At 44.8% G+C, this 13,345-nt stretch overlaps 1 protein-coding gene across 1 annotated transcript in view; it reads right to left on the reverse strand.

The window, feature by feature from the left end:
- Window positions 1–225: 225 nt before the first annotated feature.
- The window catches only part of LOC124795798, a 31,927-nt gene continuing 18,807 nt past the window's right edge, over window positions 226–13,345 (reverse strand). Inside the window, exon 2 of the mRNA XM_047259878.1 lies at window positions 226–905. Within this exon, the coding sequence (XP_047115834.1) occupies window positions 226–905 (680 nt within the window). The remainder of the gene's footprint in view (window positions 906–13,345) is intronic.

A 13,345-nucleotide genomic window follows, 5' to 3' on the forward strand; every position in this document is an offset into this window, starting at 1 on the left:
GAACTTCCTGCAGAAGGGCGAAATCAATATCCGAAGCCCAAAACATCTCCTGCATAAGGCGGATTTTCACCCTGGAACGGATGTTGTTGGTGTTGATGGTTGCTATCCGGTAGGCCTGGTGTCGGATTGCTGGAGGCTGGTCCACTCCGCCGTCCGCGCAAGGGTGTGGGCGTCGCAGCGGAACGTTATCCCGCTGGCCCGCAGGGGAGTCTGGGGAGAGTATGATTAGTGGAGCGGCCGTGACGGCGCAGGGTCCCGTAACGGCTCCTGCTCCGTGACCTCCTCCTCGTGCCACGCCGTGGAAGCGGAAACTGGTGTATCGTCCATTTTGTCTGCAGAAGATGTCGTAATTGTGCGTGGTGTAGTGTCGCCTGTGAGACGTTCATGATTTAGTTCAGCGTCAGCACTGGGCGCAGGCACACCGATAGATGTCTCCGCGCTCATTACGTCTTCGTCAGCAGTAGCGGGTTCTGAGGCCTCGTGCTGGTCGACGGGTACGTCCTCCTCGACTTGTAACGTCTCCTCTTGGCCGGAAACGGTGCGACGTCTTCGCTTCCGACGTTTCGGGGAACGTTGTTTCCTTGTGCGACCCTCCGTGTCCGACGACGGAAGGGAGTCGCGTCGTTCTGGCAGAAAGGCCGCTGTAGGAACGATGAGCGAGTCGATCTCCATCGTGTTTCCGAGATCAGGGTCAGCGTCTGGTTGCGTCGGCATCTTCGGAGAGGCGTCAAAGGCCGGCCGAGGCGGCGGGTCGTCCGAGGCGCTCTCCGTCGGTGTCTGGTCGGGCTCGTTGGTGGCGTCGTTTGTGGTGACCGGGCGACGTTGCAAAGTGGTAGGAGAAGTCAGAGCAGCGGCATAGGTCACCGGTAGCACTGTAGGTTGCGACGTGGGTGGTTCTTCGGCAGCTGGAAGTTGCGTAATACGTCGTTGTAGGCATTCGGATCTAAGGTGGCCTTCTTTGCCGCACCCGGAACAGGTCCGAGGCTGGCCGTCGTATATAATTATGGCACGGCATCCGCCGATCTGTAAGTAGGACGGGACGTGGCTTCGGAGATCTATGGTGACCTGTCGGACCCCGTTTAGGACAGGATACGTCCGAAACTGTGACCACTTCTCCGCAGTGTGGCCGTGGACTGTGCCGTATGGGCGTAGTGCCGCAACGACTTCCTCAGCTGGAAGTTCGAATGGCAATTCGAAAATGCGTATCGTTCGCATACCTAAACCTGCGTGGTCGACGGTTACCTCCCCCACATTGCCATCAGCGTGACAGAAGCGGAGCCCCTGTTTGGTCTCACGTAGTATGCGTTCGCACGCCGCGTCGTTAATGATTTTCACATAGACCGTGCTGCTCACGATGGACAAATGTATGCCGATAATATCGGTCGCCGGGATCTTCACTTCCTCTCGCAGAAAACGCTCCACCTCAAGTGCTTTGGGTCGGGCATAATCGTTGCAGAAAGTAAATCGTAGTGTTGATTTACGGTAACGGTTCGCCATGGATCGTACAAGGTAAGCCGGCACTTAAGCAACGGCCGTCAGAAAGTAAACAAGGCGAGCTCGCGCGCCGCACGAAGTCAACACGTACGCGTCCGCTCTGTTGCCCTGCCGAAGGAAGACTGTTGTGAGCTACCCAAGCACGACTCACTCTTCGTCCTCACAGCTTTACTTCTGCCAGTACCTCGTCTCGCTGTGAGGACGGGGCGTGGGTCGTTCTTGGGTAGCTCAGTTGGTAGAGCACGTGCACGCGAAAGGCAAAGGTCCCGAGTTAGAGTCTCGGTCCGGCACACAGTTTTAATCGGCCAGGAAGTTTCATATCAGCTCACACTCCACGCAGAGTGAAAATCTCATTCTGGAAACAAACAGTTACTTTCGCGAAATCTAAGCGATCCTGGACGGTCTACAAACCTCGCGAGTTCAATTCCTATTTCTGCCGAAAACATGCGTTTAGTGGCAGCCTGGCTGTGGCGTCATTCGAGGCTTCGTGTAAGCCGGTGTTTGACTGATGCAGGCAGAGTGATAGCTTGGTGCTATTTTTTAAGTGAAGTGTCACTGCATCTCAGGACGTATTTATACAGGGTGGTTCACTGATCGTGACGGGCCAAATTTCTCACGAAACACGCGTCAAACGAAAAACCTACACTGATCGAAACTTGTCTAGCTTGAAGGGAGAAACCAGATGGCGCTATGGTTGGTCCGCTAGATGGCGCTGCCATACGTCAAACGGATATCAACTGCCGTTTTTTTAAAATAGAAACCCCCATTTTTTATTACATATTCGTGTAGTACGTAAAGAAATTTGAATGTTTCAGTGGGACCACTTTTTTCGCTATGTGATAGATGGAGCTGTAGTAGTAATAAACATATGACTCACAATTTTAGGCGAACAGTTGGCAACAGGTTGGTTTTTTAAATTAAAATACAGAACGTAGGTACGTTTGAACGTTTTATTTCTATTGTTCCAATGTGATACATGTACCTTTGTGAACTTCTCATTTCTGAAACCGCGTGCTGTTACAGCGTGATTACCTGTAAATACCACGTTGATGCAATAAATGCTCAAAATGATGTCCGTCAACCTCAATGCATTTGGAAATACACTTAACGACATTCCTCTCAACAGCATGAAGATTCCTTATCATTTAGCTACAATATAGCACGTCAGCAACTGGAAGAAGTTAATTCCATAAATTATCTGGGAGTAGGCACTAGGAGTGATTTAAAATGGAATGACCATATAAAATTTATTGTCGGTAGAGCAGATGCCAGGCTGAGGTTCATTGAAAGAATCCTAAGCGAATGAAATCCGAAAACAAAGGAAGTAGGTTACTGTACGCTTGTTCGCCCACTGCTTGAATACTGCTCAGCAGTGTGCGATCCGTACGAGATAGGGGTGATAGAAGTGATAGAGAAGATCCAACGGAGAGCAGCACGCTTCGTTACAAGATCATTTAGTAATCGCGAAAGCGTTACGGGGATGATAGATAAACTCCAGTGGAAGACTCTGCAGGAGAGACGCTCAGTAGCTCGGAACGAGCTTTTGTTGAAGTTTCGAGAACATACCTTCACCGAGGAGTCAAGCAGTATACTGCTCCCTCCTACGTATATCTCGCGAAGAGACCATGAGGATAAAATCAGAGAGATTAGAGCCCAAACAGAGGCATACCGACAATCCTTCTTTCCACGAACAATACAAGACTGAAACGGAAGGGAGACCGATAGAGATACTCAAGGTACCCTCCACCACACACCGTCGGGTGGCTTGCGGAGTATGGATGTAGATGTAGATGTAGATGAGTTGATTGAACAGAAGGGGTGAAGGATTGCAGCCATGTCTTACCCCCTCTTCAATCTGATCTCTTCGTTGTTGGTCTTCCATTGTTATTGTTCCCTCTTCGTTCTTGTACATACAATATATATCAAATGTACCTCGCTTCTGTTTTCCTCGGAATTTCGAAGAGCTTGCACTATTTTACTGTAGCGATCGATTTTTCCAGGTCGATAAAGCCTATCAGGTGTCTCGATTTTTCTTCAGTCTTCCATTATTCAACACAACGTCAAGACTGCCTCTCTGATGCCTTCATCTTTCCAAAGCCCAACTGAACGTCATCTAACAGCTCCTCAGTTTTCTCTTTCATTCTTCTGTATACCATGCTTGTGAGTAACTTGGACGAATGAGCTGTTAAGTTTATTGTGGGATATTAGTCCCTCTTATACGCTCATGCTGTATTTGGATCTGAATGGAGGATACTTTTCAGAAAGTCTGATGATATGTCGCCAGTATCATAGATTTTACACAACGACTTGACTAGTCGTTTGGTTTGCAGTTACTCCAATGGTTTTAGAAATTCCGGGAGAATGCTATCTATGTTTTCTATTTTTTTTTTTAATTTCAATTTCTACAAAGCTCTTTTAAATATGGGATCCTACACTAGATCCCCTACCTCTTCCAAAATAATTTCTTCCTGTATCATGTCATCAGACAAGCCCTCTCATCTCACAGAGATCTTCAATGTACTCTTTCCTGTACCAGTCCTCTGCATTTAGGTGTGGATTTCATAATGCTCTCTTAATATTGTCACCTTTACTTTAAATTTCATCTAAGGTTATTTTGACTTATGTGTACGCTGAGACAGTGCTTCCAACGATAAATTCATTTTCTATTTCTTCAGTATTTTCATACAGATAATTCGCCATCGCTTCTCCGCAGTTCGTATTTATTTCATCACCTGTTCAATATCCTCATACACTTCCTTTTTTGTTGTTGTGGCCTTCAGTCCAGAGACTGGTTTGATGCAGCTCTCGATTTTACTCTATCACGTTCAAGTTTCTTCATCTCCCAGTACCTACTGCAACCTACATACTCCTGAATCTGTTTAGTGTATTCATCTCTTGGTCTCCCTCTACGATTTTTATCCTCTACCCTGTCCTCCAGTATTAAATTGGTGATCCCTTGATGCCTCAGAATATTCCCTACCAACCGATCCCTTCTTCTAGTCAAGCTCTACCACAAATTTCTCTTCTCTCCAAATCTGTTCAATACCTCCTCATTAGTTATATGATCTACCTATCTAATCTTCAGCGTTCTTCTGTAGCACCACTTTTCGAAAGCTTCTATTCTCTTCTTGTCTAAACTATTTATCATCCACGTTTCACGTCCATACATGGCTACACTCCATGCAAATACTTTCAGAAACGACTTCCTGACACTTAAATGTATACTCGATGTTAACAAATATCTCTTCTTCTGAAACCCTTTCCTTGCCGTCGCCAGTCTACATTTTATATCCTCAGTAATTTTGCTCCCCAAATAGGAAAACTCATTTACTACTTTAAGCTTCTTATTTTCTAATCTAATTCCCGCAGCATCACCCGAATTAATTCGACTACATTCCATTATCCTCGTTTTGCTTTTGTTGATGTTCATCTCTTATCCTCCTTTCAAGACACTGTCCACTCCATTCAGCTGCTCTTCCAGATCCTTTGCTGTCTCCGACATAATTACAATGTCATCGGCGAACCTCAAAGTTCTTATTTCTTCTCCACGGATTTTAATACCTACTCCGAACTTTTCTTTTATTTCCTTTACTGCTTGCTCAATATACAAATTGAATAGCATCGGGGAGGGGCTACAACCCTGTCTCACTCCCTTCCCAACCACTGCTTCCCTTTCATGACCCTCGACTCTTATAACTGCCATCTGGTTTCTGTACAAACGCCGTGCGGTTGGCAGGGGGGTTCTAGGCGCTACAGTCTGGAACCTCGCGACCGCTACGGTCGCAGTTTGAATCCTGCCTCGGGCTTGGATGTGTGTGATGTCCTTAGGTTAGTTAGGTTTAAGTAGTTCTAAGTTCTAGGGGACTCATGACCTCAGAATCTAAGTCCCATAGTGCTCAGAGGCATCTGTACAAATTGTTAAAATTGTTATTAGCCTTTCGCTCCCTGTATTTTACCCCTGCCACCTTCAGAATTTGAAAGAGGGAACTCCAGTCAACATTGTCAAAAGCTTTCTCTAAGTCTCCGAATGCTAGAAACGTAGGTTTGCCTTTCCTTTATCTATTTTGTAAGATAAGTTGTAGAGTCAGTTTTGCCTCGCGTGTTCCAACATTTCTACGGAATTCAAACTGATCTTCCCCGAGGTCGGCTTCCACCAGTTTTTCCATTCGTCTGTACAGATTTCGTGTTAGTACTTTGCAGCCGTGGCTTATTAAACTGATAGTTCGGTAATTTTCACAACTGTCAACCACTGCTTTCTTTTGGATTAGATTTATTATATTCTCGTGATGGTATTTCGCCTGTCTCATACATCTTGCTCACTAGATGGTAGAGTTTTGTTAAGTTTGGCTCCCCAAGGCTCTCAGTAGCCCTGACGGAATATTATCTACTCCCGGGGCCTTGTTTCGACTTAGGTCTTTCAGTGCTCTGTCAAACTCTTCACGCAGTATCATATCTCCTACTTCATCTTCATCTACATCCTCTTCCATTTCTACAATATTGTCCTCAAGAACATCGCCCTTGGATAGGCCCTTTATATATTCCTTCCACCTTTCCGCTTTCCCTTCTTTGCTGAGAACTGGTTTTCCATTTGAGCTCTTGATATTCGTACAAGTGGTTCACTTTTCTCCAAAGGTCTCCTTAATTTTCCTGTAGGCAGTATTTATCTTACCCCTAGTGAGATAAGCCTCTACATCCCTACATTTGTCCTCTACCCATCCCTGATTATCCATTTTGCACTTCCTGTCGATCCCGTTATTGAGACGTTTGTATTCCTTCTGGCCTGCTTCATTTAATGAATTTTTATAGTTTACCCTTTCATCAATTAAATCCAATATCCCTTCTCTTAACCATGGATTTCTACCAGCCCTCGTCTTTTTACCTGTTCGATCCTCTGTTACCTTCACTATTTCATCTCTCAAAGCTACCTATTCTTCTTCTACTGTATTTCTTTCCCCCATTATTGTCAATCGTTCCCTAATGCTCTACCTGAAGCTTTCTACAACCTCTGGTTCTATCAGTTAACCAGGTCCCATCTCTTAAATTCCCACCTTTTTGCAATTTCTTCAGTTTTAATCTACATTTCATAATCAATATATTGTGGTCAGAGTCCACATCCGCCCCTGGAAATGTCATACAACCTAGAACCTGGTTCCTGAATCCCCGTCTTACCATTACATAATCTATCTGAGAGCTTCAAGTATCTCCAGGCTTCTTCATATATACCACCTTCTTTTATGATTATTGAATCAAGTGTTAGCTGTTATTTAGTTATGCTCTGTGCAAAATTCTACTTGGCGGCTTCCTCTTTCATTCCTTACTGCCATTCCATATTCACCTACTATGTTTCTCTCTCTTCCTTTCCTACTATCGAGTTCTAGTCACCCATGACTATTAAATTCTCGTCTCTCTTCACTATCTGAACACTTCCTTTTATCTCATCATACATTTCATCATTCTCTTCGTCATCTGCGGAGCTAGTTGGCATATAAACTTGTACTACTGTTTTAGGCGTGGGCTTCGTACCTATCTTGGTCACAATAATGCGTTCACTATGCTGCTTGTAGTAGCTTACCCGCATTCCTACTTTTATATTCATTATTAAACCTACTCCTGCACTACCCCTATTTGATTTTGTATTGATAACCCTGTATTCACCTGACCAGAAATCTTGTTCTTCCTGCCACCGAACTTCGCTAATTCCCACTATATCTAACTTTAACCGGTCCGTTTCCATTTTTAAATTTTCTAAGCTACCTGCCCGATTAAGGGATCTGACATTGCACGCTCCGATCCGTAGAACGCCAGTTTTCTTTCTCCTGATAACAACGTCCTCCTGAGTAGTCCCCGCCCGGTGATCCGAATGGTGGACTATTTTGCCTCCGGAATATTTCACCCAAGAGGACGTCATCATCATTTAACCATACATTAAAGCTTCATGCCCTCGGGAAAAATTGCAGCTGTATTTTCCCCTTGCTTTCAGCCGTTCGCCGTACCAGCAAATCAAGGCCGTTTTTGTTGGTGTTACAAGGCCAGAACAGTCAGTCTTCCCTTCCAGAATGTTGCTCCTGCAGCTACTGAAAAGGCTGCTGCCCCTCTTCAGGAACCACACGTTTGTCGGGCCTCTCAACAGATACCTCTCCGTTGTGGTTCCACCTACGGTACGGCTATCTGTATCGCTCAGGCACGCAAGCCTCCGCACCAACGGCAATGTCCATGGTTCTTTGGAGGGGACTGGGGGTGGGGGACACTTCCTTTATCTCTTCATATTCTGCTTGCGAATCGGCATACCGGAACTAATGCGGCCGGCGATAGCTTGCTGTATAATCGGATAGAAGAAACCGGCGACTTAATTGTTCACAGTGACTCACTCTATACCCTACTTTCCTATTCATAAAGAATCCTACTCCCATTATAATACTCTCTGTTTCTGTTGATATTACCATATATGCGTCTTGTCTTCTTTTCTTTTCGTTGCACTGAACCCACTCTATCAGATTTTGTAGTTTGACTGACACACTCAGATTTCTGCCATTCCTCGCTGCTCCTCGTGGAATATTACCCTTCCGCTGGTTATTTCATTCCCCATGATCACCTCCCTTTTAGCAGTCCCCTCCCGGATATCCGAATAGGAGGCTACTTCGGAATCATTTGCCAATAGAAAGACCATCGTAACACTTTCTCTCTTAGAAGCGAAATGTCCTGTGGGTACATATTATGCGCAGAGGCTTCCAGTACCTTCTGCATCGTGATGTCGATGTTTGCCTATTCTTCCGTCCTTTAGGGGCAGTTCCCTACCCAGAGGACAAAGAGACAGTGCCCTGAGCGTCTGTCCACCCCCCCCCCCCCCCCACCGTCACAGACAAGGCCGTTGGCAGTACGGGGTGACTTCTCATGCCAGAAGTCTTCGGCCGCCTCTGCTGAAGATTTTTATTCAAAATTTTAGCAGAGGCTAGGATTCAGTAGCACTGCACGCACTACCGCACTAAACGTTACAAGCTATTGGTTTATCTAATCTAGAGTTAATATTAGTTTAATTTTTCCCTAGGTCAAAAATCCTTCTGTTTGATTTGATGCCATCGCGTCCTGTTATCTTTTACATGTGTGCATCTGTATGTCCTAAGCATACTGTGTTTTATTGATAAAAATAATTCTCACATATGAACGTTTGATACACGGCCTCACAATGAAGAAGGGTGTCACAGATTCCACAAGTTCTTGAATGATGTTGATCCTAAAATCAATATCACCTTGAAGGTAGGGAGTGAAGTCGGTCCCTCTTTGCTAGATGTGTTGGCCTCAGAGAGACCTGACGACAATCTAGGACCCAGAGTGTATAGAAAGGCCACTTTGTACCACCAGCCCAGAAGCAATCCGTGCTCAGCCGCATGTTTACATGTGCCTCCCGTATCAGTAAGAATAGTGGTTTGGAATCTGAGCTCGATTTCTTAAGGAAGACAATGATGGCCAATGGCCGTGATGGTTTGTTCATACGCAGAGTTTTCGAACTTAATATCCTACTGTTGCTATAGATGCTGTGGGTCAGCAAAAGAAGATTTAACAGTTATTTGTTGACCCTCCGTACCGTAATTTAAAAAGCTACCAGACGAACAGAATCTTTCGAAAAGTAGAAAAAATGGTTCAAATGGCTCTGAGCACTATGGGACTCAACTGCTGAGGTCATTAGTCCCCTAGAACTTAGAACTAGTTAAACCTAACTAACCTAAGGACATCACAAACATCCATGCCCGAGGCAGGATTCGAACCTGCGACCGTAGCGGTCTTGCGGTTCCAGACTGCAGCGCCTTTAACCGCACGGCCACTTCGGCCGGCTCGAAAAGTAGAAAATCAGCTACGAGACACCAGAATGGATAGCTCTATTGCCTAGAACCTGATACCCCAGATATCGGTCAAACACAAAATACATGGTCTAAAGAAAATTCACGAAGAAGGGTGCCCACTGAGACCTGTAGTGAATAGAATCAATATTCCAACTTACTTTTTATCAACTCAGTTGTCGGCGTAGTTGTTGCGAAAACAAACAGTTTTGTTGAAGACTCGAAACAGCCACGACTGACATTCTTGAGAGACTGATTTGTCAGTTCGATTGTAGTTATAATAGGATGAATGAAAACTTGTCACTGTCTTTGTAAACTTAATTTCCCCGCTGTTCTCATTTATAGTCCCCAACCATTCACTATTTCTATTTCTTATTTTAATTTTTATGGTAATACATGGGTACACCAGCAATTGATGTTCTAATCTCATTAAATTAGTTAGTATGATTATTAATTTGAGTTCCAAAAGTGACTGCAGACACAGGCAATCAAAGTCCCAAGAGAAAGTCACCAATTACATAAATTTAAAAAAAAATTAAGCTTGTGGCTCACACTTTGAAGGTTACTGAGAAAAAAATACGTTTCTTTATGTAAAGACAATAACATTTAACATTACTCGCAGTTATATTTACGGTCCAAGCAAACAACGGCTGCAACTGGCGACCCTTGGCCAGATCCCGAATCACGGCACATTTGTGAGGTAGTTAAAGTGGTATCTTGCGGAACAGTCGCGTGTTTTCTTTTTTCTCTCGTTCAAAGTGTGACGATAGTGCGCTGGAGCATTTAGACTCGGCTTCGGCGCTATGCATTGTATCTCAGTAATTTTTAATATGTTGCATTCATGGTATTTCAGTGTATATATTGTCTGTGTCATCTACACTGGTGTCCAAAATTAAAAAACAAACGGAAATTTTGCAAGGTTGCGTTTATTTTCCCACAAAACAGTGTAAACAGGTGATAGTAAAGCTGAAGCAATGTTAAGAATGCAGAATGTAAACAAGTGCAACATGCATAACGGTACGCAAAAACATTTTCCATTTTTCACAACTTAACGGATTTGCACACACATTCCGTAAACTTGGTAATATGCTCAGTATGGGGTGTGATAACCTCTGGCAACAATACAGGCCTGACAACGACGGGGCACAGTGTGAATTAAGTCATCAGCCTCATGTTGAGGCAATAAGGCCCATTCTTCCAGAAAGCTGCTCGCATTTTTCGAAATTGGTTGGTAGATGTTGATGTGAGGCAAGGTCATCTCCCTAATGCATCTTAAACCAGCTCCATGGGAATCGGATAGGGAGAGTGAGCTTGCCGCATCATGCGTACAATTCTTCTGTGGGTTTTTCTTTCTTTTCTTTTTTTTTAGGAAAAAAATCAGCAGCCATTCGTGCTCTGTAAGGTCCAGCACTGGCGTCCACCAATAAGAAGTCTAGGACTACAGCACCTCGGAACAACTGCAAATGAGGTCCTAGGATCTTGTGACAATACTTGACTGCAGATAAACCTTCCTGGTTCACCTGTACAATTTCATGAAGAAGGGTTCGAGTAGCCAACTTAATCCGTGGCCACATTATTAGGGATCCTCCTGGATGTCGGTCTTTTTCAACAATGTTTGGATCCCGAAATCGTGATCCACGTTCCCTCCAGTTATGAATCCATTAATAATCACTCTACAGAATAAATCGGGATTCGCCTGTGAAAACAACATTCGCCCAGTGTTCGACCGCCCAGGTAGCATGTTGATGACTTCACTCTAGACGATCCCTTCTGTGAATACGCATCAGAGATAGACATACAGCAGGTCTCCGACTGTAAAGGCCACTCTGCCGAAGCCATCTGCAAACCGTTTGCCTCCACACAAAACGTCCAGTTGATGCTGGAGCTCACACGCCAGTTGCCGTGCGTTACTAAGGCGGTACTGTCGTGCCCTTACAGTCAAATAACGGTTCTCACTTCTGAAGTCACACGTGGCGGGCTCTGCTCTGGTCTTCGGGTACAATCAACATAACGATTGACACCAAGCCATTGGGCCACATTAGTTTGCGACTGTCTTGCTTCCTTTCTTTCTCTGGCCAGAGAGTCTGGTGGGCGTCTTTTCTGTGACATACTACAACGTCTGTAATTGTGTACACAGTGATTGTGGATGTGGGGCTACCCAGCAAACACTACCTCGTTTCATACGTGCCTTGACGTCGTCGTTGGCGTAGTTGTTCGTTGATTGGAGTGCTATCTTCTCTACAAAACAGGATCGCACGGACATCTGGTTGACAGTTTGTATGATTACATCGTGAATTAGACACACTACGGGGATATGTTGGTTTGTTGCTTTAATTTTGGACACCAGAGTAATTTTGTTTCTCATTGTGTCTTGTCAGCGACTTCTGCACCACTTCTCGTGCGATGTCGCGTCGATGCTAACAGCGTTGTGCGAACTTTTGCGGAATTAATTTGCTTACGGGGATGTGAACGACACTTTAGAGTACGTTTTGTTTTATGTGCTTAGGCATAGATGTGTGCATTATTTGAAAGAAGGTCAGAGTAGCATTGTAGCGCGTGGTGCATTAGAGTCGGAAACTTGGGGAAGTAGCAATTGATTTTAATGCTCACCAGAAGAAAGACTGCTCACTAATGTCGTCCAAAATGTAACGGGAAGAGATAAAGTCAGGGATAGAAACAGTCCGATTTATCGGGCAATTCACCATAGAGCAGCTGAGTCGTCTGCGTCTAGTCTTGGGTACATTACTGGAAGTACGCTGTTAGAATCGATCATTCAATTTACGCAAAAGGCACAGAAGAGAAGAGAGGAGCAGTACAAACATAGGAACGAAACGGAAGAAAAGAGACGACAGGAGGTGGGAAAGCAGAGGAAGGAATGGGAAGAAAAGAGACGGCAGAAGGAATACCAAAGACAGGAGAACTTCATTAATGAAATTACGGAAGCTCAGAAGCAGCTAAACAAGGAGGAAAAGAGACAGGACGAAGTCATGAAAGAAATTAAGGAAATTCAAAGGAGGCCAGATGAGTTCGTTGAAAACGTAAATCAGGTCAGAAATTGAGTTAAGGGTGTTCAAATGTGTGTGAAATCATATGGGACAACTGCTAAAGTCATCAGTCCCTAAGCTTACACATTAATTAGCCTAAATTATCCTAAGGACAAACATACACATCCATGCCCGAGGGAGGACTCGAATCTCCGCCGGGATCAGCCGCACAGCCTACGACTACAGCGCCTTAGACCCGGCGCGGCGTTAAGGGTGTAAATGCAGAGGTTGAAGACATGAGGAAAACATCAGATGAGACACGAGAAGCAGCGATAGATTCCAGGCGTCAGCCTAGAACAGCCAGATTAATAGCACGAGATGCACGGAAAAATGCTCAAATTGTGCGAGATCAAGAAACGCTGGCAAAGGTGAATTGAGTAAAACCAAGAAGGATAGAAAGACACCGGAAGAAATGTTAGAAATCAAAGACGAGCAGACACGTCTCGCAACACAGCAGAATGAACAGACGGATCAGATGAGACAAATATGCGAAAGTGTCTCTTGTGAAGAAATTCAGATGGAAGCAACCGCATGTCGTCGTGGGTTCTTTGGCCACCAGGAACGTCAGAAGTACAGAAACATTAGTGCATGGCCGGTGGGAGTGGCCGAGCGGTTCTAGGCGCTACAGCTATTTGAACCATTAGTGTATGACTCTAATGACACGATACGAAGGTACAACATCATTTATGGATCGGTTGGCCATGAAATCTTGGGAACGTGCGCGCCAGAATTTAGAGGAAGTCCAGGGGAGCAAAGGTGTGAATATTGTGACTTAAAATATTTTCTCTCAGTTCAAAATTTTCTGTTTTACAAAGAGAACCGCAATTCATTACGCCCGATGGGATGGATTGCTCAGTATGATAAGCTACTACCAGAGTCATCTCCGCTAGTATAAAAATTGGAATATGTCTGTGCATATCTGGAAGGTGCAATAGCAGAGCACATGAACAGTGTTTGCAGCAAACTGCCGCA

Source organism: Schistocerca piceifrons, chromosome 4 (assembly GCF_021461385.2).
Source record: "Schistocerca piceifrons isolate TAMUIC-IGC-003096 chromosome 4, iqSchPice1.1, whole genome shotgun sequence".
In the NCBI taxonomy this organism is placed as follows: Eukaryota; Metazoa; Arthropoda; class Insecta; order Orthoptera; family Acrididae; genus Schistocerca; species Schistocerca piceifrons.